The 27783-nt window shown below is 41.5% G+C and overlaps 1 protein-coding gene and 1 non-coding gene across 2 annotated transcripts in view; one reads left to right on the top strand and one right to left on the bottom strand.

Annotated features, from left to right (window-relative positions):
* VAT1L (vesicle amine transport 1 like) overlaps nt 1-27783 on the bottom strand; it is a 145691-nt gene that overhangs the window by 100122 nt on the left and 17786 nt on the right. Inside the window, exons 2-3 of the mRNA XM_059667384.1 lie at nt 21596-21725; nt 17250-17465 (exon numbers count right to left, since the gene is read on the bottom strand). Coding sequence (XP_059523367.1) covers nt 17250-17465; nt 21596-21725 — 346 coding nt within the window. The remainder of the gene's footprint in view (nt 1-17249; nt 17466-21595; nt 21726-27783) is intronic.
* LOC132217682 (small nucleolar RNA SNORA15) lies at nt 18158-18240 on the top strand. The gene has a single exon (XR_009448958.1). It is a non-coding gene; the product is annotated as a small nucleolar RNA SNORA15 (small nucleolar RNA).

Raw genomic sequence — 27783 nt, forward strand, 5'->3', positions numbered from 1 at the left:
TGCTGGGGAAGAACTCTGAGCAGCTGGGAGTAAGACTGGCCTCTGCTTGGTCCTGGGAAGGGGAGTCCAGGTCTTGGCATTGAACACACAGCCATATTCCCATCATGGGGATGGGCTCTAGACAATAGGACTCCTTTTAGTCGCTTTTCTTGAAGCTTAAAATATTTGCCCTCCTTAATGCATTTCTGACTGGATGCCTCTCCTAATCGCCTCAAATCCAGGTTTTCAGACTCACTAGGGTAATTAATGCCCTGGAAGGTTTAGAAATTTTTGTGAAAAAACTCTGGGGGGCCCTGGGAAGTAAGAATTGCCAGATAAAATCCATACCTGCTGAATCTGGCAAGCCTACTGGGATTGGCCTCTGCTGGGGCTCTGGAGAGAGGGGAGTAAGTGCCCACCTTCAAAGCTGGGTGCATACCCACGACCTTGCCCTGCTCCACAAGCTTCACTCTCGTCCTCCCACTGCCCACCTGGCTCCTCAGAGGCCAACATGACCCTATATTCCATGGAGAAAGACAGCTTTAGCAAGGTCATTCTGATGCTCCAAAAATAGGCAAGTAGGCAGAAAAAAATGAGCAGATGGGTAGACCTGGACCTGCTGTCTTCTTCCTTGTTTCCTGACCTACCTTAGTAGTTCACAACACAGGCTTTGAGAAAGACTCATCCCAGTGTGAATTCCACCTCCATCTTCTTTGCCAATCATGTGGCCTTGGTTAACTGACTTCAGCAAACCTCAGTTTCCTAAATCTCAAAATAGTTTGATACCTTATAGGGTTATTGTGAGCATAAATAATAAGTGCAAGGCACTGACAGAATGCTTGTAAAAAATTAGCAAAAAATGCATATACACATTAGGTATAGAATTTGGAAAATTGAAATTTGACGATTTTAATTTTTTTTAAAATTGCTCCTGCATTGTATCTTGGCACTGATCCATCAACCAATACATCCATCCAGAATTATAAATAAAAGTAATAACTGGGAGCTAGGAGACAAGGAGGGAAGAGTCTTGTGAAGCCAACATTCGAGGTGGGTCAGGGCTCTGGTGGTTTATCCCTGCCTGCCTTTGTCCCTTGTCACCACCTACCGAACACCTGAGCTCCAGGCTTTCCTCCAGCTTTTGTGCCATTTTTACTGGCAACTTAGAAAACTCCTATTTATCTTTAACAATTCTGCTGACATATCATCCCTCCCCCATGAAGAATAAATTATTCTTTTCCAGTGTATTCTATGGCTTCACATAGAGCAGATTCCACACTCTCCTCCAGAGACCATGGGGTCCGGATGCAAGGACTGTCCTCCAGCCCTGTCTGCCGGGGCCTGGCGCAGAGTCAGCACGGAGTGGACACCCAGATACATGGCTCTATTTCAGCTGGACCTCCAGTTCATTTGGCCCCAGAAAGAGTTTTCAACGTTTTCCCTTAGAAAAGAGTGACCAGCCTCGTTTTGAAAGTCCTTGGTAGCTTCCCCTGATGGATACAGTCTTGGGCACCACCATGGCTTTCAGAAAAAGTGGAGTCCAGGCTTGTCCTTGCCTTAGTTGAAACTCTTATTTTGACACTACATCCCAACCCCATGCTGAGCTCAGGACAATGGCCCTCCCGAGGAACCAGCCTCCAGGAGTTCCAGTCACCCAGGAACTCCTTCTGCCTCCCATTCTCCTGTAAAAACAATGGAGCCCCAGGTCTTGAAGGCAGGGAGTCCTGGAGACAGGCAGGCAGGCAGTGTGACGGGACTTTCCCCTCCTGTACAGCTGACTCAGCCTCAGTGTCGCCTAGACATCTATGAGAGAGGACAAGACGCAGCACTTCATCCCTCCACTGCTCCAAGCTGGGTCAGCGCCTCTGACATTTTGCCAGGTGCAGTGGGTTGGCAAGGAGGAAGTACAAATGTGCATGCCTGCCCAACATCAGAGCTGTATAAGAGCATTTAGCAATACGCATGAGAAACATGTTATGGATGTAGAGGAGGGCCTTTGATTTAATGGTTAAATTCTTTAAAAATGTTTTTTTATTGATTTTAGAGAGGGAGAAAGAAATAGAAACATCAATGGTGAGAGATAATCACTGATCGACTGCCTCTAACATTCCCCACACCAGGGACTGAGCCCACAACCTGGGCATATGCCCTGACTGGGAATCGAACTGTGACCTCCTGGTTCATAGGTTGATGCTCAACCGCTGAGCCATACTGGCTGGGCTAATGATTAACTTTTAAATCTCTGTAGCTTGCTTCAGGTTTGCGATGAGTTTTTGTGACCCCAATTGAATCTGGAGAAAAAATAGTGTAAAAACAAGCACGTTTGTATAATCTGAATTTTGTCTCCTTAAATCCATGCTGGATAGTCTAATAATATCATTTCCAAGAGAATTAAAAATAGCTAAGTAGGTACTATGTGCCAGACCCCGTGCTGACTACTTGATAGATGTTAAATTAGTTTTCTCATTTTACAAATGAGAATGAGGGTCATGGTTTGAGCCCACATCTGCCACATCCGCCACATCCAGAGCCCTAACCACTGCACTCTCCTACCAACCGAGTCAACAACCTGGCATGCAAACCTGAATGCCTGCTCCAGGCTGAAGAGCGTGGTCATGAATGCCAGGCAGATTTTATGGGCACAAAATAAAAAATTAAACCAAGGAGGATACATAGCAACCTTGGTGTCCAAATACTGTTTAGGGGCTTTCTTGGCATTTTAACTAAAGTGTGTTACTGGCACTTTCTAACTACTAACTCATGCTCCAGCAAAAAGTCAGCCTTGTTACCAGCTGCGGGGGGCAGCCAGAGAAGCTGGACATCAGAAAAGCTCATAAGTGGATGAGTCCACAGGTTTGGTGTTGAGAGATTTTTGAAATAACCATTCATTCCACTGTGACACAGACAGGTGCCATTTCACAAAGATTTCCCTGCTCACACTCCTCCCCACACATTAACCTGGGTTGCACATCTGCTTTTATTTGCAAACATTAAAATGTGTACAAGATCATTATCCCATTACCTATTCCCTCTGAGGTAGGGTATGATTTGGACATACAGGCACCATTTACTACATGTTCAGTCAGAGTGGGCATTGCATTAAGGATTGTCTCCATTATCTTTTTAACTGCACAACCACCATAGGAGGGCGGTGCTATTATGCCAATTTTACACACAAGGAAATTAAGATGTAGAGAGATGAAGCAACTTGAAAGATCAGGAAGTCGCTTTGTAAAGTATATGACTGTCTAAACACTATGCTGTACACCTGAAACTAATACAAGATAATATTGAATGTGAACTGTAATTGAAAAATAAATTTTTTTAAAGCAAGTTGGTTAAGATCAAGTAAATTGTTGAATCTGGAATGCAGATACAGGTTGGTCTGACTTCCAAGACTCGAAACTTCTATGCCATAATAAGCATAAACGAGCATATACAAATACAGAAGATGAAAATGGATACAAAGATATTCCTTAAGTCTGCATTTAATGTGCATTACAAAGTACCATCACACAATGACAGTGGCACCTAATTCCTGGTGAACTTCTGAGTGTCAGGCTCTGTTCCAAGATCTCTGTATTTTTGGCTCTCAAACTTGAGCATGCATTGGGGTCTCCTAGTTGGATTGTTAAAACAGATTGTTAGCTCCACCCCAGAGTTTCAGATTCCAAAGTAGGTCTAGGACAGGGATGGGCAACCTTTTTGTGAGTGTGTGCCAAAACCAGCAAAATCTCTGACTCAAAATTCTTCTGCGTGCCAACCCTAATTTTTTGAGAACATGTTACGCCTACTTGATATCTCTTAAGGTGTACGTATGTGAAGAACCTTGAAGAAATAATAAAATTCATTTGAGTGACAAAAACACAGTATATAATGATAAAAAATACATTTATTTTTTAATGTATACATCTACACTGATAGTCCAACAGAAAACTTTATGACTCCATTTGATATTATCAGTGGGACTTTTGCTGCTGCATCACTGATGACAGATTTTACATCAGGTTTATATTTCGTGACCTTCAGAGAGATGCACGAGCTACTACTTTCATCTGTCAGGCTACTCCTATTACGAGACTTAACAAAATTCATCACTGAGAACAAAGATTCACAAGCGTATGTGGATGAAACCAAAACACTGGTCGGATCTAGGAAGGCAGTGAGGGTTAAGGCAGAGGCATAGAAATTGCTCTTCCCCCCTCTCGTCAATCCATGTCTATGGTCTTTAAGATAACTTGTTATGTAAAATTATTTATTTATCTAAGATGCACCTACACTGAATTTATCTGAAAAATAAAAAAGTCGACATTAAGAAAAAAATTGTAAATGGAAGATTATAAGAGGGTTTCACGTGCCAGCAAAAGTTACTGGTGTGCCATGTTTGGCACGCGTGCCAGGGGTTGCCCACCCCTGGTCTAGGATGAGGACAAAGAACATGCATTTCTAATAAGTTCTAGGTGATGCTGATGGCCCAGGCGCCACACTTTGGAAACCACTGCTCTACATGAATTAACTCACTGAACACTCATATTAACATTTTAATCCTCATTATAAAGATGAGGAAACTGGTGAGCTGAGAGATTAAGTAATTTGCCCAAATAAAGAGAAATACACCTTTAATTGTTTATTTGAGCTTCTCCTCTTTAAGCTGAGCCAAAAATAACTTTGCTTCTTACTCCATCAAATCCCACCATAGGGGGCTAACACCTAGGGCCATGTTGTGAAGTTATTTTGGCTAGCACACATTCTGGGTTTATTAATACCAAGAGAAACGCAAATGGTTTAGCTAGAAACAAGTATTCTCCAGCTCCTTTGTCGAGCCACGTATTCAACCCGTTGGCATTTATTAGCCTCTTCTGGTCACTCAGCAGATAGCAGGGAGAATTCTCAGAAAGAAGATAAACTTTCTGAACTGAGTGAGCATAAGGCTGAGGAGCAAGGTCTAAATGAGGGCCATCTTTGGGGAATTCAACCAATGGACCAGGTAGGCAAGCAGCTTTGCTTGGACTATAGATATGATTCTGGATAATCAACATGGCCATCACAATAATTGTTGTAGGCCAGGGCCCCTGGAAAAGGACTCCGAATGGAGATTGCACCGGGGAGTACTCTCGGGAATGGCATCTGCAAAGGAGTGAGGGAAGGAAGATTGGACGGAGAGAGACTGAGCTGTGATGGTTGCAAGAGATGCTGTAGCCAGTTCCACAAAGAGCTCCAAAGTTGTCTCCATTGAGGAAGGGAACTGGGCTTTTGCAGTCCTCCATCCAGCAATGATTAGATGCGGCTGCCCCTTAAGTGAGGCAGCTCTCTTCCCGTGGAGAGGAATACAGGGGTGAGTCATCAGTAGCTAACTGTACTGGCAGCTAGGGGAAATGAGTGCCTGAGTCCTGAAGGGTGTTCCGGATGGCACATCGCAGCACCCACTGCAATTATATTAGACAGCATTTATTGAGTACTTACTATGTTCAAGCCTTGTTTAAATGTTTTACACATATTGATTCATTCCAGACTCCTAGTACTATGAACGAAGTCAGCGGTTCTCAACCTGTGGGTCACAACCCCTTTGGCGGTCGAACGACCCTTTCACAGGGGTCGCCTAAGACCATCCTGCATATCAGATATTTACATTACGATTCATAACAGTAGCAACATTACAGTTACGAAGTAGCAACGAAAATAATTTTATGGTTGGGTCACAATATGAGGAACTGTATTTAAAGGGCCAGAAGGTTGAGAACCACTGAACTAAGTATAATAACTATATTAAACATGAGGAAATTAAAGCACAACTAAGTAATGTCATTTCTTAGTTGTCAGGATTGTCAGGATTGAATGTCAGGATTCAAATCCAGGAAATCTCCTCCAAAGACTGAATGCTTAACAACTGTTGTTAACTGTTTCTCTGACTCTCTAAAAATCTAAACAAGGGATCACAGTGGTGCAAAGGGTTATGGGGGTGGGGTGTGCTAGTGAGAAAGCAATAGATAAGGAAGTTTTCATCTAGGACAAGCATGTCAAACTCACAGGCCCCGGGTAGCATGCAGCCCACAACAAATATTTTTGCGGCCCAGCCAATAAAATGGCATGTAAGAAATGTTTTAATAAAAATTTCGTAACTTAATTTTTACAATATCCTGTTATACATAATTATTAATAATGAACTACAATGTTTGCTAATGACTGATTACTATAATTGTGTTGCATTCATTTCCCTTATGTGCCTTATGTGCAGGCGCACCATTTCTCTCCACTAATACTAGCAGTGAATATTTTAGCAGCCGATTGCCACATCATTAGTCTTGTACTGACTTGTTTGGTGTGTGCAACAGGAAATATTTTGCTTTCGGAGAACAAGAAAAATGGGTTTATTTGCATGACACTTATTAATTTGTGCAGTTATTCAGTGTCTGGTAAGTTAATGCTAAAGAAAAAAATATTAATTTTTATTAAAATGTTCTATTATGTCAACGATTACTCACTTATTTCAGCCCTTTGTATTCAGCATGTCTTTATTGAAATAAACCTACATTTCTATGAAAATTGAAGCTTTTGTTTTTTGCAGCCCACATAAACTTAAACCTTGTTTATTTGGCCCGTGTTAGCCTTTGAGTTTGACATGCTTGATCTAGGAGGTAGACTGACAATATCACAAGGGATACTGTTGAGTGTTTCATGGTGAAGCTGTAGGATGGACACAATCAGAGTGAGCAGGGGCCAGCCTGGGGGCTAGGATACCGAGGGTCATAACCATACCCTGGTGGGTGCCTGGGAGAACAGACTAGGCTGCTTCCTCTTATGCATCTCATCTTCTCCCGCTGAACTGATTTTTCATCTTAATTAGGGCAATAATATTCTGAAAAGCAACTGTGGCCTTTCGGGTGTGTGGCTGGGGAAGTTATGGGTCCTCAGGGTCATATAAACTCAGCACGTCCTTGTGCATGTCCAAGACTGAAACGATGGAGCTAAATTTTCCTTAAAAGACTAATTATGTCTTATGTGTTTGAAGAAAGTGATGTTTGGAAAGCAGCTTGTTCTCACTAATACATGAGAACAATGAGCAGCTGGCTGTCAGGACGATGCACAGAGGGAGCAGAGATTGACTTTATCTGCCCCTTGCTCCAAAGTTTCATCAACCAGCTTCCGGTTGCCTGTCCTATTTGGTGCTCTTTTTATTCTGGCTACAAAAGCCAGAGAACTATTGAATAATACTTTCTAATCAGATAATGATGATAACAATAGTAATAACAGCAGCTGACATACGAGTTTACTCTGTGCCAGATAGTATGCTAAACTGATTACATAATCCTCATATAAAAACGGTGATCTGGGTATTATAGTGAATTTTACAGATGAAAAAACAAGGCCCAAGGAAATTAAAATACTTGTTCCAACTCTCTCACCTGGAAACCATGATGAAAACTAACTTTGGGTTTCCAGAATCTAGGCCCTTAAGTTCTATGCTGTCTCCATAACTTGTCTGCTGCCTTTTTGGCCCCTTTCTTTCTCCTTTCTCTTTCTTCCTTTATTTCCTCTACAAATGTATTCCAAGTAACATGAGTGTGCGGGGCACTAGGCTCAGCGCTCAGGATTCAGGGATCACACCATCCCTGCCTTCATGGATATGGCAGCCTGGGGCTTAATTTCAGCTGGATAGTTAACATCAAGGGCAGCTCCAGGACTGAATCTGATCGACTCTTCAAGAAGTTGGCTGTATCAATGGAAGATCCTCCCAAGGATTCCTCAGCTCCAGGGAAACCCCTGGTTGTCCTCAGTACTGGGGAAGAAAGCCCACCAACAAAGCCATTGGAGTGGAATCAATTCCAGCTCAGTCTAAATAGAAGCCGGACTTCTTTCAGCATTGCCTACCTGTCAGCACCGCCCTGTACTTAAAAACATGGGCTCTGTATTCCAAGAGTTCACATACCAGCCCTTCCTCTTCATCATTGTGTGAACTGGAGCAAGTTACTTAACCCCTCTGTGCCTCAGTTTCCTCCATTGAAATGAGGATACAATAGCATTTACCTCATAGACAGATATGGAAATTACTGGACTCAATCTACTTTAGCTCTTATCCCCTTGTGAACGGATATATGAATTCAACTAATATTGAATCAATGAATCTTGTCTCAGAGGCCAAATTTATCCTTTTTAATGTTTATGATAAAGATTGTTTCTTTGGCCCAGTCATGATTGACTCTAAAGGAGTTAAAAGCATCTAGAATAAAAATTAAATGAGGCTCTTGCAGGCATAGATAGCTTAGAAGAAGTGTTTTTAGATATAGTTTGTCTTCACCTTCACCTGACTTGTGAGAAGTCCACATTTCAGGTGAAAGACCACTGGTCACCAGCATCAGAGATTCCAGAAGCAGGGAAGTGGGCCTTGGCTTTATGACTTGTCTCTGAAGCATCTCCGACATTTAGGGAGGTGAGGATGTGTTTCTTGGGGTCACCAGTTAGAGAATGAGAGTTTTATCCATTCCAGCGAATCCCCAGACCACGGCCCTTCCTGTAGACGTTGAGGTACAATTAATCCTCATCCCTATGATTATTCACAAAGGATAAGATAGAGCCACTTCGTTTTCTTTAAACTTTCAGAGGTTCTGTTTCCTATTGTTGCAGGCCCCTGGGACCACGAAGTCTCGCTACAGTGAAGTCCCCCTTATCCAGAGGCAAAGGGTGGGACAAGTGAAAGAAATGAGGGCAGTGCAGATGTTTCTGAGGCCACTGCTGTGAGTTAGTGCTAAGGACACTGGATCAGGACTTCCTGGCACTAGATATTTGGGTTCAAATATGACCCCCCTATTCATTAACACTGCAGCCTTAAAAACAACACCGACCTCTTCATTAACCTGGAAAATTATAATAGCTAAATTTCACTGGGTGTTTATCATATGCTAAGCATGCTCCAAGTTCATAAGTACCGTCGAAGGCTGGCACTAATACCATCCCACTTTACAGATGAGGAAATGAATCTTAGGGTGGAGGTGGGATTAAACCCACGGAGCCTCACTCTAGAACTCATCATCTGATCTCCTCACTGCCATGAACTATGTTTGACACAAGCTGGTGTCCATCTTTGTTTCCCTTCTGCTCTGAGATCTCATTTGTGCAACTGCTAGTTGGAGTGCTGAAGGGTACAGACTGAGCATAGCTGGACGTGGGATGATGGAGGGGATGCTGACTGGGGCAGCCACAGGGGCCATGAAGAGGGGACCTCATTCAACTAATAATGCAATCAGATACGGTAAAAAAAATCTGGGAAGGATATTCAGAATGTGGGATGGCATGAGCAAGGGCACCAAACACTGCTTAATAAATGGAAACTTGCAAGACCACCAGGAATGTTTTTCTTCTTCTGGGATTAATGCAAGAACAAGGCTCTCATTAGCTCCGCGGATAACTTTTCTAGAGCATAGAAAAATGGCTTGCAACAGCTTGTTGATTCACAGATGTTTGTTGCATTTATTATGTGCCAGGAAGCAGGCACAAAATGAACATGACCAGTTGCTCTGATGGAGGGACTTACAGGTTGGGGAAGAGAATAAGATGAATACATCAATAATTAATAACATAATGGTAACAGCTAACAGGTGCTTTATGCCTGGTCCTATGTTAAGTGCTTCCTGAGCATTAGCTCATTGAACATGCATAGAAACCCTCTGAGGAATAAATGTATTGTTATCCTTCCCATTATATGAATGAGGAAACTGAGGAGCTGAGTAGCTTGCCGAGAGAGGTGGGCTTTGGACACAGACTATCTGACTTCAGGGCCCTTGACTCCACCATTACCCTTACGAGAGCAGAGGGTGAAGGAAGGTGCGGCCTGGAGAGGTGGAAAAGCCATAAGCCCTGTGTGTGGAGTAAGGGGAATGCTAGCTGCTATAACAAGTAACCCATGGAATGTCAGTAGTTTAAATAATAGGAGTTTCTTTCCTCTGCTTTCTCACATAAAGTCTAAATGGCAGTGGGGCAGGGACAGGACAAGGGATGGAAGTGTAGTTATTGAGGTTCCTGGGAGGGTGCAGGCTCTGCCATCTTCAACATCTGCCAGGAAATGGAAGAGAGAGAACACAGAGGCTCTCATAAGAAGGGACAGGCCTGGAAGTGATACATATCACATGGCCCTGCGCTCACCCCCTTGGCACAAGCACAGATGCATAGTCCCAGCTAGATGGAGGGGCAAGGGTGGGGAAGGGGACTTAAAAATGCAGTCCCTGGCTGGGCAGCCTCTTATCAGCAGCAACTCTATCTACAGGAGAGCACAGAGCTTGGTGGGTAGCCATCTCAGCCACACCCCCCATGGAAAGAGAGAGAGAGAGAGAGAGAGAGAGAGAGAGAGAGAGAGAGAGAGAGAGAGAGAAATAGAGACAGAGACCAGATGATGAGGGCCATTTGTGCCAAGAAGCAAGGAGAACTTTATCTTGACAACAGTGGGGGTGGGTCTCTGTTGATTATAAGCAGGGAGTGACCAGAGCAGATTGGTGTGTTGGGAAAACAACTTTGGCTGTGAGTAAAGGGCTGATTTAGACAGGAAATTGCAGGCAGGAGGCCAGTTAAATGTATGCAACAGTAATCTGGATGAGAGATACTGGGGCCAAAAGTAAAACAATGGTTGATGGCACAGGGAGAGAGGTAGGAAGATATGAGAAATATCCTATTATCTGGAATTAGTTACATAAAAGCCTGCCTGGCCCCCATCTCCAATTCTTATGAATGCCCACCCCCCACCTTCACTCTTGTCCAGTTTACCTGCCTTTAAGCCTCAGATTGATGTACAGATGCCACCTCCTTAGGGAAGCCTTCCCTGATTTCATCCCCCACCCCTATCCCAGTTCAGGTTCCTTTATAAGCACTCATATCAGCTTGTATCTACCTTTATAGCACTTGCAATTATTCACATGGTCATTTGATTTATATGCCCACCTTTGATTGATCAAGCTTCTCAATAGAAGAAAATCAGTTATATTCTCTTGAATACATAATGTATAATTCAATGCCCTGAATGGAGTAGACCCTCACTACATATATGTTGGATGAGTGAAAGAATAAAGAAATGATTCATAGGATTTGGAAACTTGTAACATTTTGGAGAAGAGCTAAATACAATTCTTGGGTTGCTAGCTTGGGTAGCTGGATAGCTTGGTGCCTTTCATGATCAAGGATGGTTCTGACTCAACAAAATATTCTCCTGTAGTGATTTTGCTGATGGTCATGTCTTTCTGCTGAAATTGAATGACTAGCCAATATGTCCCAATCCAATGCACTGAGTATTCCTACTCACCCAGGCTCTCCCAGTTTAATGTTAAGACAATATATGGTTAATCAGTCATTCAGGGAGGGCCATCTGTTCGCAGGCCCATAGATGAGGTCGGGAAGCCTCATGGTGCCCACTCTGTAGATTCCGCTCCTCCTTCTGTGGTTGCTCCTTTGAAGTGACTTGAATGACACTGGGTGATGCCCCATCCATAATGAATAGAATTTAATAATTGAGCAGTAGCTACTTAACTCTGTCTGAAAATTAAGTTCTGCTTTCCTTTCTGAGATCTGTGGCCCAGATCAGGCTGGTGCGCTCTCTGATCAGATGAGATGAGGAAAAGGTAAAAGGGCTCTAAAATCTGGAAAGCAGCAAATGTCACACATAGGTGCAAATAACCACTTAGTAACAGTAATGTTACTCTCCAAAAATGGAGCACATCACCAATCAAGATGCTCAAAGTCATAGTAGCTTGCGAAATGGAATTGGCAGCAAAACCTTCACCTTGAAATTCTTAACATGAGCCCCACGTGGTTGCTTATTTTGTTACTTTTCCTTTAAGAGATTATAAACCCTTTCAACCATTTGAATAGAAGCATTACCCTCTCAGACTGTCTGGTTGAGCTATTGTCAGAGGAAAACAGTGTCTTCAAAGATGTGTAGACACTTGGGCAATTTCCTTGAGAAAATAACATGCTCTGGATGAAATTATATTCCTATACTATATTAAAGTTTCCTTCAAAATTATAACTTAAGGCTGGCATTTGTCATGTTCTGTTTGCAAATTCTCCATCCCAGACTTTGATAAAAATCAGACAGAAATCTTGGTGACATTAGAACTGCACACATACTATTAAGTCAATTTAGGAAACTTTATTCTAATTAGGTTTAATCTTCTTGTCACCTCTTCAACATCAAGTTAGAAAACATGTGCCCAGGCCAATATTTTGGCTCTTTGAAATGTCTCTAGTTACTCAGACATTTCTTGTAGCAAAAAAATATTTTTTTCTGATATATCTCCCTGGGCAAAGGACATAAAAGGAAAAAAATCAACAAATGGGACTACATCAAACTAAAAAGTTTTTGCACCACAAAGGAAACTATTGACAAAATGAAAAGACAGTCCACTGAATGGGAGAACGTATTTGCCAATGATACATTTGATAAAAGGTTAATATACAAAACTTATAAAGAACTCAACTCAACACCAAACAAACAAACAAACAAACACCAATCAAATTTAAAAATGGGCAAAGGACCTGAATAGACACTTCTCCAAAGAGGACATGCAGATGATCAATAGACATATAAAGAGATGCTCAACCTCACTATTCATCAGAGAAATGCAAATTAAAACCACAATGAAGTATCACCTCACACCTGTCAGAATGGCTATCATCAATAAATCAACAAAAAAGTGTTGGTGAGGAGGTGGAGAAAGGGAACCCTCCTGCCCTGTTGGTGGGAATGAAGATTGGTGCAGCTACTGTGGAAAGCAGTATGGAGCTTCCTCAAAAAATAAAAAATGGAACTGCTTTATGATCCTGCAATTCCACTTCTGGAAATATATCCAAAGAAACCCAATACACTGATTTGAAAGAATATATGCACCCCTATGTTCATTGCAGCCCTATTTATAATAGCCAAGATTTGGAAGCAGCCCAAGTACCCATCAGTACATCTATATATATAAAAACCTAAGCGACCAGCCCAACGGCCAGTAGCTATGATGCGCACTGACCACCAGGGAGAAGACGCTCAATGCAGGAGCTGCCGAGCACAGCAACTTTGCAGAGTGCCCTCTCGCACTCCGGGACCCCTCGGGGGATGTCAGACTGCTGGTTTCGCCCAATCCCCGCAGGCCTCTAGTGAGTAGACAAAAGAGCTGTGGTACATTTACACAATGCAGTACTATGCAGCTGTAAAAAAGAAGGAAATCTTACCTTCAGGACAGCATGGATGCACCTAGGGGATATTATGCTAAGTGAAATAAGCCAGTCAGAGAAAGACAAATACCATATGATTTCACTTATAAAATAAACTAGCAAACACAGATTCAGAGAACAGACTGACAGCTGGGGGCTGGATAAAATAGATAAAGAGATTAAGCAAAAAACAACAACTCATAGATACAGATAACAGTAGAATAATTACCAGACGGAAAGGGGGTTGGGGGCAGGTAGAAGAGGGTAAACAGGAGACAAATGGTAACGAAAGATTAGACTTTGGGTGGTGAACACACAATACAATATACAGATGATGTATTATAGAACTGTACACTTGAAACCTATTTAATTTTATTAACCAATGTAACCCCTACAAATTCAATTAGGAAAAAAAATGAAAATCCTCATCCACAGTATAAAATTAAATTAAATTAAATCTATAGTTAGCACTGGGTAGAAGTTGAACACATATTTGTTAAATGCATGAATAAATGAAGGAATGAATGACTTGGGTTCTCCCACCATCTTAGGTTATAAAATGAAAAGAGAATTAGTCTTGGGAATCAGCCAGATTAGGGTATGAATCCTAGTTCTGCTACTTGCTTTTGTTCAGGCCTCTGTGGGCTCTCCACAGTGAAATGGAAGGCAGCCCAGAGAAATGTCTGCATTAATTTCCTATTGCTATTATAATAAATTACCACAATTTGAGTGGCTCAAACCATCCCCTCACCCCCCCTCCACACACACAGATTCATTATTGTAAAGTTCTGGAGACCAGAAGTCCAAAATGGGCCTCACTAGGCTAAAATAAGGCGTTAGCAGGGCTGTGTTCCTTCTGAAAGCTCCAGAGGGAGAATCCACTTCCTTGTCTCTTCCAGCGTCCGAAGGCTGCCACATCCCTTGGCTCATGGTGTTTTCTCCATCGTCAAAGCTAGCAGTGTAGCATCTTTAAACCTCTTTGTGACCCTCCTCCCTCCCTCTCCCATCTTTAAGAATCCTTGTGATTACATTGGGCTCATCTGGATAATCCAGAATAATCTCTCCTTCTCAAGGTCCTTACCTTAATCACATCTGCAAAATTCCTTTTGGCGTGTAAGGTATCATGTTCACAGGTGCCAGGGATTAGACATGGATGTCTATGAGGAGAATGAGGGGTATTACCCTGCCTGCCACAGTAACCATGCAGCCAGTGGCTGCACTTATCAGATTGGTCCAACAGCGATGGGAAGCATCTTCATTCCCCTCCAGGGTAACACAGATAATCCATTAAAAGTGCTCCCAGGGCCCAGCTGGTGTGGCTCAGTGATTGAGCATTGACCTATGAACCAGGAGGTTATGGTTGGATTCCCAGTGAGGGAACGTGCCCGGGTTGTGGACTTGATACTTAGGGCCGGGTGTGCAAGAGGCAGCTGATCAATGATTCTCATCATTGATGTTTCTATCTCTCTCCCTCTCTCTTCATCTCTGAAATCAATAAAAAATATATTTTTTTTAAAAGTGCTCCCAGGGAGCATCCTCCACCACAAGAGCAGTGACTGGTTGGAAGGAATCTATTTCTACCTGAGGGTGACTCACTGGTCTTCCCACCGTTAACGCAGTGGAAAGGTCTTGGTTCTCCTTAGGCTTCCCTAGATTTTGTAAGACAGGGTCAACTCCACCACCGCTTGGCTGAGTGTTCATATCAATAAATGTGCACTTGGCCAGAAGTCGTTCCTTTAATGGTAACCTTGAACTCAGTGATTCACATCACCCATCAAATCTCGCGGAGGAAGAAACGCTATTCAAGGAGACCCACGCACCTGAGATGGGCAGTCCAACCACACCTTTAAACTGACCTAAGATCAAGACAGACTACTTCCTTTTGGCCCCAGGATATTTGGTTTCTTTCACTATATTTTGCTTTACTTTGGTGCTGTTGGACTATGCTAGAGATACACCTGAAAAAAGAGGATCAAGGAAATAATGGCATTTACTGTAACAGTTTGCTGAGGCTGTTCATCACATTTCTGCATACATTTCTTATGAAAAACCACCGAGAATTATTCCCCAGTTATCAAAACCCGGTACTAGTTATAATTCTCTGTAATAACTGGTTTATTTCCACCAAGTGGACACTATTGAATATATACTATGTATTCACATCGCTGGTCATTTTTCCCTATTTGCACACAGTATTAGGGAGCTAAGTACCAAGACTACTGTCCATCTTCAGCAAAACAGCGGTTCTCAACCTGTGGGTGGCAACCCTTTCACAGGGGTCACCTAAGACCATCGGAAAACACATATATAATTACATATTGTTTTTGTGATTAATCACTATGCTTTAATTATGTTCAATTTGTAACAATGAAATTGGGGGTCACCACAACATGAGGAACTGTATTAAAGGGTCGCGGCATTAGGAAGGTTGAGAACCACTGCAGGCCATCATAGCCCGCATTATGTGTGACAACTTATTTTCCTACCCTTATTGTCCTTTTCCCCAGGTGCTTCATCTGTTTCACATTTTAGTTCTTATTATATTGTAATGTCTGTAAAGCCCAGAATATGGCAGAGTAAAAACCTTTATTTGCAGGATTTTTTTCTCTTTTGTGAGACACATGCTCCTGACACATGCCTCTTTGTTCCAGGAATGTGGACATTTAAAGGAAAAATATAAAAACACAAAAGGAAACATCATCAGTGCTAATGTTTAGAAACTGACTCTCAGGAGAACTGGGTTTAGCATCATCGCAAAGACTGGTGCTTAGGTTGATAATATAAAAACAAGTCGCCAACGCTTTGTATGCTGAGCACACTGAGATCATAAATGCCAGGATTCTAAATGGCTTGCTTGCTGTTTGCACACTAGCTGGCACTGAAATCTATTCCTTTTATAAGGGATGTTTAGCTTTTATTATATCTTTATTCATGGTCAAAAGCCATTAGCAAATTTGCTAAAGTGATTGAAGATATTCCTCTCAAGGCATTCCTCAAGTGTCATCTCTTTGCCTTCCTGTTTTTTGTATGTGAACTTATCTTCTCAGAAAGGAAAAATGCTTTATACATTGTAGGGTTTTGGTAATGGTAGAAACTCAAAATTTTAAAAAAATCAATGTTAGCATGACCTCCAGTGAAAATATCTCCAAGTTAGACCCAAGCATAAGAGTTCACATCTCTGAGTTCATCAAACTACAGAATCTCCAACAGAGAACCTCTCAAATCCTACTAGATAGTATATCAGGACCTTCTCTTATTAATCTCTCACCTATAGAGTCCAGAACATAGTATGTATTCAACAAATACTTGTTGAATTAATGAGTAATACCTCTCACTCTCAGAAAGACTGGAGTTCTACTCCAACCACAGTAAACCATGAAGGGAACATAGGGCTTATCATGTGGCAGGCATGCAGTATGTACTGAGTGGCTGTCACTGAGACACATCCAAGCCATGAAAGAAATTTCTGTCATCCCTGAACTCCAGAACAGCAATTATTTTCCTCCTTGTCAAAGACATGCCTGACAGATGACATTAGCATGTGCAACTACTCTCATGGGTGTACTTACTAGTAGGTTTATGTGAGATTCCCATTGTGCTAGTACTATCTCAGTCTCTCTCTCTCCCACTCAAGAAAATACATCAGAACACAAATGAATAAGGATGTAATTAATATGGGAACAATCCTGAATTCATGGCAATGTATTGAAAGAATAAGTCATCCACCATTTTGGCATTTCAAATAACAGTAGTGCAGGACCGTGAGGCATCTCACAGTGATTGACAGAAACAGCTCATCATCATACCAAGACTGAGAGTGTTGCTTACAGAAACCATCTCTGAGACCCACTGAGTCCTAATATGCCATCTTGGGTACCTTCCCAAACTCCAGAGAAACCATCTCTGAGGCTCACCCTGTCCACAACACAATCAATCATCTATACAATCTCCTCCATCCATGGGAGCTTCACCAGAAATCATCCCCACTCCTGGAAAAAGCTCACACAGGAATCTCACTGTCACTTGGGTGTCACTCCACTTTCACCAGCATGGCCTTGATGAAGAGGCATCACAAGCAGCCAACTTACCACGCCGCCACCAGCCGAGTGCACGAGCACAGACATCCCTTCTCGGAGGTTGGCGACTTCAAACAGCATCATGTAGGCTGTGACGAAGTTCATGGGGAAAGCAGCAGCCTCAGAGAAGCTCATGTCGTCGGGGATCTTGTAGACAAACTCCACGGGCGTGCAGACCACCTCTGCCCAGGCGTTGTAATTGACAAATGCCATGACACGGTCCCCGATCTGGGCATAGGGAAACACAGGGTTAGTGGAGGTTTCTTAACCTTTTTGAGGTGTTTCTCAAACACTCAAATATGATGAAAATTATAGATTCCTTCCCAGAAAAAACAAAAACACCCTCAAATATGCACCCATCACCTGCCTCCCAATTTCAAGGCATTTTTGGATGCTTTGAAGCCCATCTATAAAACATTCCCCAGGGACCATGGAGACCAGGTTCTTTACCCCTCTTCTCAAGCATAAATATACAGTGTGGAGCACATCGTGCACCATGGAATGTTAGTGTCAGGTCATGTGACTAACTCAACCTCTCCTCTAACCTCTCTGCTTTGGAGCTGAGACAAACTCAGCCACAAGAAAGGTTAATGTGCCAAGGCTAGGAGTAAAATCGACTCCTCTTGTTTGTTCTCTGCCAACCCACATGGATGCTCTGACAGACTAGTACATTCTGGTCTTTGCATCAAAGGTTAGCAATGGGTTACCAATCACTGTGGACGGGAATGCGGTGCATCAGAAGAGCCATGTGAATTAAGTGGAGGAGACTTAACAAGAGCAACCAGGCTCAGAGGCAAACAGGAATATGCTATCGGGTGTGAGAACAACTACCATTTATTGGACATATAGTATATGGCAGGCGTTGTCCTAAAAACACTGCATGTTTTAACTCATGTAATCTGTACAAAACCCCTATAAAGGCATGGCTGAGTACTGTGTTTTATTTAACAGTAGTTTGCATAGCCAAACACCATGCAAAAAAAAAAAAAGGAAAGAAAGAAAAAGAGCAATCATCCCGTTAAAGTGGTTATGAAGGTACGCTAAATTTTTTTCAGACCTTATCATTACTAAAGCAAAAAACAAATAAGTGAACCAATACTAATAGCTTGTAGGAGCTGCAAAGTGCTAGCTAAATCGAGCCATTCTGCTATTTATGTTAGTGGCTTGTACTATGACTTTCAAATGCAATACTCAAGTTGCTGTGGTCCTAATAAATTCTCAATAAATTAATGGCTTTCCTATATCTGTATTGTCGTATATATATTTATAATGGATTCTACTGCTGTTTTAATTTCTTTGTAGCTCAGCATTTCTCTTCTATCCCTACTCAACAAACTGCAAAAGGTTCCTATGAGATGGAGTCTATAAGAATTCCATATTACAGATGAATGATTGTAGATTTTAGACATTTAAATTGATGCAAAGAGAGATTAAAATATATGCCCAAGGTCATGTAACTAGAGAGCACCTGGACCAGGATTTGAATCTAGGCAGGCTGACTGCAGATAAAATAATTCATTACACCTGAGATAAGGGCTACAAAGAAGACATAAAGTTATAGAAGGGTGTCCAACAGTTGATCCTACAAGTCTGGGAATGTTAGTTTAACTCTTTAAATCTCAGTTTCCTCAGCTCTCAAATGGGTTTAATATTAGAAAGCGTTCTTATGAAGATTAAGTAACATAAAATGCATGAAATGCACTAGGCAGTATACATGTAAAATGAGGAAAGAGCAATCAGTGTTGACGTACAAAGAACAGATGGCTCCTGATCTCATGGAATTCACTGTTTAATGATCAAAAGCTAAATATAGACCCAGTAAACTTTATGAAACGGAAGGAGTAGCTGTCTAATTATGAAGCTGATGGAAAGGAGAGGCTGTCCCACTGGCAATGAGTGTCTTAATCCCTGAGAATGTTGAAGACCAAATGATGAATGTTGGGAATATCACCTTAAATGCAACGACTTGGGCCAGAGGATCACTGTGGTCTAACACTGGCTTCCTCTTCTGCACAGAAACATGAAAACTCAAAGATACAGACTCAGTACCTCAGAGTGGCTAATGGCCTCCAGTCAACATGGAGTGGAATGAAGAGTATTTCAACCACCTTGACAGTGAGGGTCACAGCCACTAGAGCAGGGCTGACTGCCTCCCTCTTTTCCATTTCATTATCAAATGGCAAAAGTGGCTAAGCCATCAGACCAGCCCCAGTCCCAGAGTCCAGAGGTAGGCAACTTAAAAAAAAATCCAATTCATTTCATTATTTGATTCTGTTAAGAAAAAAATAGCCCTGGGTGATGGAAACCGAATTATTCCTTTACTGCTGTGCCTCTGGCAACAACTTTTCAAGCCTCTGTTGCAATCGATCAACCAGGAGAGCTATTAGTGTGCTGCTGCATGGAATTCATCTCTAATGTGATTGAAAATCTTAAATCAAAATTATAGAAGGAATTTTAGTATTGGCTTTCTCCCAAATCATCCCCTGACTGGAAACCTGTAGGTGGCGTCTTTTATTTGTGTTGCTGAAAGTTACTGGAGGGAAGCGGGGGTGAAGGGTAGGTTGGACAATATGCACGCCAGAGCTAACTAGCGGAAGAAAGGTCATATATAGAAGGGAAATATATATATATAATCAAGCAGAGTAAGTCCTCCCTCTACACCAAAGCCAACAACATCTCTGTCTGTTGTTATATTCTAAAATAATGGGTTATTTGTCCAGTGCTCAGAACTGATAGAGTTAGTAGTATGATCTTTTCCTTTGGGACCCTATGGAGGAGTGAGGAGCAGATAATATTTCTTATATGCAGCAATTTCGGGGAGAGATACTGCTGCCTCTGTTATATTGCTTATCTGGGGACAGAAAATGTAAAGTCATACACAGGAAAAGAAAAAGCACACATACTTCTTGCTCAACACTTTCCTGCTCTATTATCTGAAAACCATGGACAAAAAGAATGAGGGTGAGAAGATATTTCTAGACATTTATCATAATGAACTTGGAGCATATTGATACTTTCAGAGTATACTGAGGCTCAGATGCACTGAGACTGATCCAAGTCAACTCCAAGGGCGTTTTGGCATTGCATTTTATAGGATGTATCTTCCTGCACTTAGTATTGCAGCATTTGCAGGTTGTGAGCATGGGCAAAGATCATGGGGGATTGAAAAGGCTCTGGTGACCCAAATCCAGGTTCTACTACTATGTGCCACCTTTTGGACTCCACAGAAAATTAATAAACCCTGCTGAACCTCATCTCTAAGGAGACAGTAACAATCTTTACTTCGCAGGGCTGTGGTGAGACTGAAAAAAGATAACTTGCTCGTGTTTCTGGTTATAGTGGATTCTCAGATGCTAGCTGCATTCATGTCTCTCTGGGGAAGCACTTAGTTATAAGAGAGAGCTCTTGTACCTAATTTCCATTGGTTTTTCTGACTCCAAACTACTGCAATTTTGTGTGATTGATTTGCCCACAGTTTTCAGATTTTATAGACCAGAGTCTAGTTTATTTGCATTATAATGGGAGAAAGAGTCCTATATCTTTTCACTGTTTAAATTTTTTATTATGGAAAATTTTGAACATGTATGGAAGTAGTCAGAATGATTTAATAGCCCTCATTATCCACAGCTCTACTCCCAATCCATCAACCCATGGCCAACTCCATCTCACTGTCAGGTACTACTACCCTGTGGCTTTAAAATTTCACCCCAAACCCAGCCAGCGTGGTTCAGTGGTTGAGTGTCAACCTATGAACCAGGAGGTCATGGCCTCGATCTCCAGTGTAGGGTGTGCAGGAGGCAGCCAATCGTTGATTCTCATCATTGATGTTTCTCCCTCTCTCTCCTTCTCCCTTCCTCTCTGAAATCAATAAAAATAAATTTTTTAAAAATTTCACCCCAAAATGCCATATCCCCACTGTCTGAAATAATGATTATAAATGATCACTTAAATGTATCAGTTAAGTAGATAGTTAACGGAATCAAACATAAAAACATAGAGGCTATTTCTCCCCAACTTTTGTGTTTTATAATTGATTTTTGAGCCACAAGTGATGGAAAAGTGTGATCCATGGGTGGGAGGAGGGGGGTATAGTTAAACCAAGGCCAAATACTCTTATTTAATAACTGTATAGTATGAATAGAGGGAATGACAAGATTTTCTGTTGCCAGGAGCACCAAGATGGTACATGAGACCTTTGGAAAGTTCTATCATTTATAAACATTGTTAATAAAACCAACCAATAAGTCATCAATAACAAGGCACATTATTGATTATGTCAAGCATTTTTGCATAATCTTTCATTATCTCAGTGGATTCCAGATTGATATCACTCTTTCAGTCAAAAGTCAGAATGTTACCTCGTATCCTTTCACGCTGTCTCCCAGAGCTTCCACAATCCCCGAACACTCAAAACCTGGCACCAGAGGAGTCTTGGGAGGGTTGTCGATATTCCCTTGTCGCACCATCAAGTCAATGAAGTTTAAACCACTGTGATCAGCAAATGTGAAAAGAGATAAATTCAAAATGAGATCCCAAAGCAAGCACTAGCATGGCTTTTCTTCTCTTCCCTTCCCTACCCATCCCTTACTCCTTCCCCCTATTCCTCTCTACTTTTTTGCTCCTTTTTTTTTCCCTTCTGGACAAGAGTGCCCAATAGTAACATCAGTTAGCTCAATGTCGCCAATAAAGCAAAACTCAATTATCTCTATAGACAAGTAATGCTTTCCTGGCGGTTAAAATAGCCATTGCAGAATTTACACCCTAATTCAAAAGAAAGTCCCTTTACCCTCTCTCAGAGCCAGCTTACTCTTACTTTAGAAATGCATATTGACTAGCCAGGTCATTAGCCATTCCAGCACTTAATCATGGGTAGAAAATACACTAGGAAGAAGTTATAAGAAGACACTTGGAAAGCAGCCAGACATAATGGCCATTAGCCAAACTAGGAGAAAAAAGACCTAATTTAAAAGGTCTCAAAAGAACCACACGCTTCAACTATCACATGAACTTACATCAGCACAGTGCCATAAACAGCACCCATAATGGTGAATATGAGTCATCAAGAGACGACATTATGTCCAGATGGAGGAGGGTGACTCGAAGAAGAGAGATCACAGGGATGGACCACTGGATGTAGGAATAATGGAGGGCTGGTTTCAAAATCTTTAGTATCTCTGGATGAGAGAAGTTACTCAATATTTTCTATCAACTTAATACTTTTAAGATAATAACATTACTGTTAAAGTATGTCAAAGTCATCACCTTGGAAAGCCGTATACTTGATTATAATGATGCTCTAAACTATACACACACACACACACACACACACACATATATATTTTTAATATAATTTTATTGATTTCAGAGAGGAAGGGAGAGGGAGCGAGAGATAGAAACATCAATGATGAGAGAGAATCATTGATCAGTTTCCTCCTGCATGCCCCCTACTGGGGATTGAGCCCACAACCCCGGCATGTGCCTTTGACTGGAACTGAACCTGGGACTCTTCAGTCCGCAGGCTGAGGCTCTATCCACTGAACAAGCCAGCTAGGTCTAAACTGTACATATTTTTAAGAGCTATAATTGGGAGTTGCATTTAGCACCCATTTACTAACTAAATGAGAAAACACATCCCGCTAAACATGTATTTTTTCCACCAGATGTGGTTCTAATAGACTTCCTGGTTTTATAAACCACCATCTAAGAAAGAGTCGGGTTATAGAAACCAAACTCCTTGGTCTGGCCCAACGCCCATTAACATCTGACCACAGCTTCTTTTCCAAGCAAGATAACTTGAACTAGCTCTTAAACACAGCACACCTATTTCTTTCTTGGCCTCTTTAGAGCCAAGGAAGCGTCTAATTCCACCTGGTCATAACTCATCAGTTTGATCCATAGAGAGCGGGTATTAATGAGGAGGACAATTGCCTTGACAGGTACGTTCAAAAATCTCCATCTTCTCAAGGGTTTCCTGCTCACAAAGCAGGCAAGTTTCCCATGTTGTCCCACTGGAGTGCCTCTAGTGTGTGCCCTCCTTGAAAGCAGCTGTGTGCCTCCTATTCCTTTGCCTCCAGGATGCCTGGCACAGTAACATAGTGGGTACTCAAGGAACATCTGCTGAATGAAGGAATATTCCTGAATATTCAAAAGTCTGTGCTGCCAGTTTGCATACTACTTTTGAAAAGTGGCCAAGGGATGCTCAGAGAAATGGACATATTTCTGAAATGTGTGTGTGGATTTCCAAAGGTCAAACTTTGGAGGTTAATAGCCATTAGGATCACTTAGTAACCAAAGTGCTCTCCAATAACATGGCCAGTTTCTAAAGGGCTTGGGGAGTCCTGGGCACAAATCCCAACTCCATCACCTTCTACCTGTGTAACCTTGGGTAAGTTACTTAACCTCTCTAAGCCTCAATGTCCTCTTCTGTAAAATGGAGGTTATGGTAATACCCATTTCACAGGGTTATGGGAAAATTAATGAGAGTTAATCATGTAAATGTGGTGCCACATACATAGTAAATACTCAATAAACACTAGCCTTGAAACTTGCAACCTCTTTTTAAAGAAGGCAGAAGTATGTAATACAATTTAGTAAGACTCTATTAAACAAGGGTTAAAAGTAGTTTCAGAACTGAAATGGGAAACCTTCACCTGTCTATAAGCTTCATTTCTGTGAAATAGCCCATTTCCTGACACCACCAAATAAACATAACTTAAAAGGAATTTCTATGTCCCAAATCAAACACTCCATCTCAGCACACTGTGTTTTTCCTTTGTGTGAAAATCTATGATTTCCCCAGACCCTGATGGAGAAATGCCAGAAGTTACTTGACAATTTGGTAAACATGCCAGCCCCCAGGTAAAGGCATCATCATGTAAACTCATTACCCTGTTCAATAGGGCTGCCTTCAATCTCCACCCAGAATGAAATGGGCACAGTGATGGTGAACTGAGAGCCAGCTACTCAATTCCAGTGAGAAGGACTAAAATTGACTGTGAAATCCTGTATCATCCTATTTGCTCACTGGGGTATGCAGTGATCCCATCAGGGTCATGGAGAATGCCACCCATCTTCAGGGGGAAAAAATTGAAGCAGTTATATCCTGGGGGACAGGGAAGGAGCCAGTGTTGTATATCTCAGCACAAAGGAGAGGTGAACAATTGTTGATGGAGTACCTTTCTGTAGGCCAACCTTCTCATGGTGCCCGCCCACACCACCTCCTGATATGGATATAGTGAGCAGTTAGTGAGGGTTTGATTTGTGGCAGGAACTGTGCTCAGTGCTTTACTTTTGTTATTTATAACTCAACCACACTCCTATGAGGTATGAACTATCATACCTGTTTTTCAGATGAGGGACCTGAGACTCAGCAAGCTTAAGTAACTTGTTTAAGGTCACATCTTCAGAAACTGTCAAAGTCAGGATTAGAATTCAAGCAAATTCTAGAATCTGAGCCATTACACATAACATCAACTTCTTTGTGGGAACTTTACCCACCATCCTTGCTGAAGAAGCACGCCCAAGGTGCCATGTTTGTAGCTTATCTCTTTGACAGATGATTACACCAGTGGTGGACCCAATGTTGGAGGAGTGGCCATTCATAATCTAAGCCGAAACCATTCCTTAGCATGAAATAAAGGAACTGGATGTTCGCTCAAAAACTATGAATTGGGAAACATGCAGCAAGTGAACAACTTGTTATCAGAAAGCATGTTGAAAGATAGAATTGAGCTTGAGAGACCTAGTTGACTTGTGCTTTGGGGAAGCTAAGTGAAAACCCAGTAGGTAGAAGAATTAAAGAAAAGAAAAAACTTGAAGAGCAGTGGAGTCAACCCAAAAGCCTTCACCAGGGTCAGGCTTTACAGTTTTCACTATTGTGACCAAGAATGGGAGGAACCAATCTCTACACATTGTGAGGCCCAGCCCTGGTGTGCCTCCTGCTCTCTGATTTCCAAGAGTTTTGTTGTAGTTACTGCATACATCTTTATAATAGAACCTCTTAGTTTTGGCTATGTGTGTGGTCTCTGTCTCATAAAACCAAAAGATATACATTAACGCAAATGCCACAATCAATAACCCTAAATCTTACCCAATGACCTCATTGTGTTTTCAGACAAAACCAATATCATTGTTTAGAGATAATAAGTCATTTGCCCAAGGCCACACAGACAGTGAATTGAGAAGCCATGGACCTAAACTTGGGTCCATCTAAAACTTTTCTTTTCCACTCCACTGAAAAAAACAAACAGGGGCAGGTCAAGCTATACATGTTTATAATTATGGTTTCCAGTATTCTCTAAAATAATCTGATTTTCACCTGGAATTTTTGAGGGTTGGCAAATGACAGTACCTGATGACTCAGACCCACATAGAGGGTGATATTAAGATGTTACACTTAGCTGATTTTTTATGGCTCTTAAACATTTAAGATCATTGCAAAAAAAAAAAAAAGTAGTTCTGGAAAGTGCTTGACATAATTTTCTGCTAGGTAACCCTATTTATCATTGGTATAATTTTACTCACTAAAACTTTTATTTTTTTTCCTCCCATGACTAAAGCCTAGTCAAAGGCTAGGCTTAAAGGATTATTACTGAGTCATAGTCTCCTGAAAGAATGGAGGCAGAGGTTTGAGAAAGGAACCCTGAAAAATGCAAATTACAGGTTGAGGGATATGATAGAAGATATAGGGAAATTTGGGATTAAATAATAGCACTTACATTTGCATAGCATAATGCAGGTTACTGTGTGCTCTCACACACATCTCATTAAACCTTGTAACAATCCTAGAAAGATAAGAAGTGCAACTATAATTATTCCCATGAAATAGATGTGAACATTGAGACTCCAATAAGAAAACTGACTTGTCAAAGATAACTCAATTTGTAACTGGCAGAACTGAGGCTTGAATTAAGGTCTTCAAACTCTTTGCTCATTTATATTCCATGACACCATGACATCTCCAAGAAGTAAAGGAAATGTTACTGAAATCAATACTTTCAAGATTCAGAGACAAGAAGACTAAGAGGAAATGGTGAAAGGAAACAGAAGTAGGATTCCTGGGTGCGAGTTCCTGGGCTGCCATGAGTGAGCTGTGGGGTCTGGGCTGAGTCTCTGAAGCCGACTCAGCTCCCACACTCTGGTCACTTGATGGTCCTTTATCCCGTGGGGTCTGCTTAAAATACCAAAATTAAAGTTTAGATAGAGAGGGAGAGATGCTTGGTGGTCATCATAAAAGACACTAACTTAGGATACTTATATCTATCTAGAAGCTAAAGTAAGGCAAGCTGGCCTTGGCCTCCATGTTTTCTGTTATCTATTATGATGAATGTCAACACTGTAAAGTCTCAGGGTTGCTTAGCTGTCTTCATGTTGTGTTCTACTGGAGTCTGCTAGTGTTCTGGTGGAGTCCATCTGCTAGAGTCTACTGGAGTCATCATCCCCCATGATGGTGATGCTACATGTGAGGCCTAAGGTATGAACTATTTTAATCTCTCTTTTCTGCAAGATAAAGATGAGGCCTTGAGAAGATAAAGTACCTTGTGCAAGTAGGTACCAGATGTGGGACACAAGCCCTTTTCATATGACTTCCAAGCTTGAATTTTTGACTGCTAAGCTGTCATTCTATTATCCATGGTAGGCTGCTAGTTATTTTCCCCAACATTGTGGTTTGGGATCTGTTCATTTCTTTTGGATACGATAGTAATATCAAAAAAGACACAAATGATTTCTTAAAGGATACCACTAAGTGGATGACAGAGATCAGATCAGCTGTGGTTTGTTAACTTTCCAGTTTGAGATAAAATTCACCTAAAGGAGTTAAGCAAAGCAGAGACAAGTGGACATATACAGGGCTCCTTGTCTTTTATTCTTTTACTGAGGGCAGGGGTTCAAATGAAAGAATTTTAGATCTCTTGCCATCTTCCTTCCTCAGGTTGTAGGTATCTTCAGCAGTGACCTTTGAAATCCAAACATTGACAGACCATTGGACAAAAAACAGTATGAGAAACAGTAGCCTTCAGGCAGGCTACTTCTGTACTGATGCAGACCATAGAGCCCCATTATATATTTTGATCTCACACTCAGTAGAAATCTCAAGTCTTGCCCCATCATTGATTTAATTAAGAGGTCGATGGCCAAAAAATTAACCTTCAGAAATTCATTGTTTTGCTTACTAGAGAGATACTGTTAAGAGTATCATTTGTTGTAATATATATTTGCTTCTTCATGAAGACAGGAATTTTCTTTGACTCTCAGCACAAGGATTGGTTGTACGAATCTTACAGGTTCAGTACAGTGTACTGATTCTATTTCTTTTTTGCATTGGCTATTAGGAAGCTCTGAGCCAAATTTGTAGTGCCCCTCTCACAAAATTTCAGGGCTTTAGTCATTCATTCTCTATGTTATCCTAAGACTCAACATCCTCTCAACTTTATGGATGCTTTTGAGTTTCCATTTTTAAAAGTCTTAAACTCTATTACAGTGGTTCTCAAATTTTACTGTGCATCAGAATTTCCAGAAGGGATTGTTAAAACACAGATTGCTGGGT

This window comes from Myotis daubentonii, chromosome 15 (genome assembly GCF_963259705.1).
Source record: "Myotis daubentonii chromosome 15, mMyoDau2.1, whole genome shotgun sequence".
Taxonomy (NCBI): Eukaryota; Metazoa; Chordata; class Mammalia; order Chiroptera; family Vespertilionidae; genus Myotis; species Myotis daubentonii.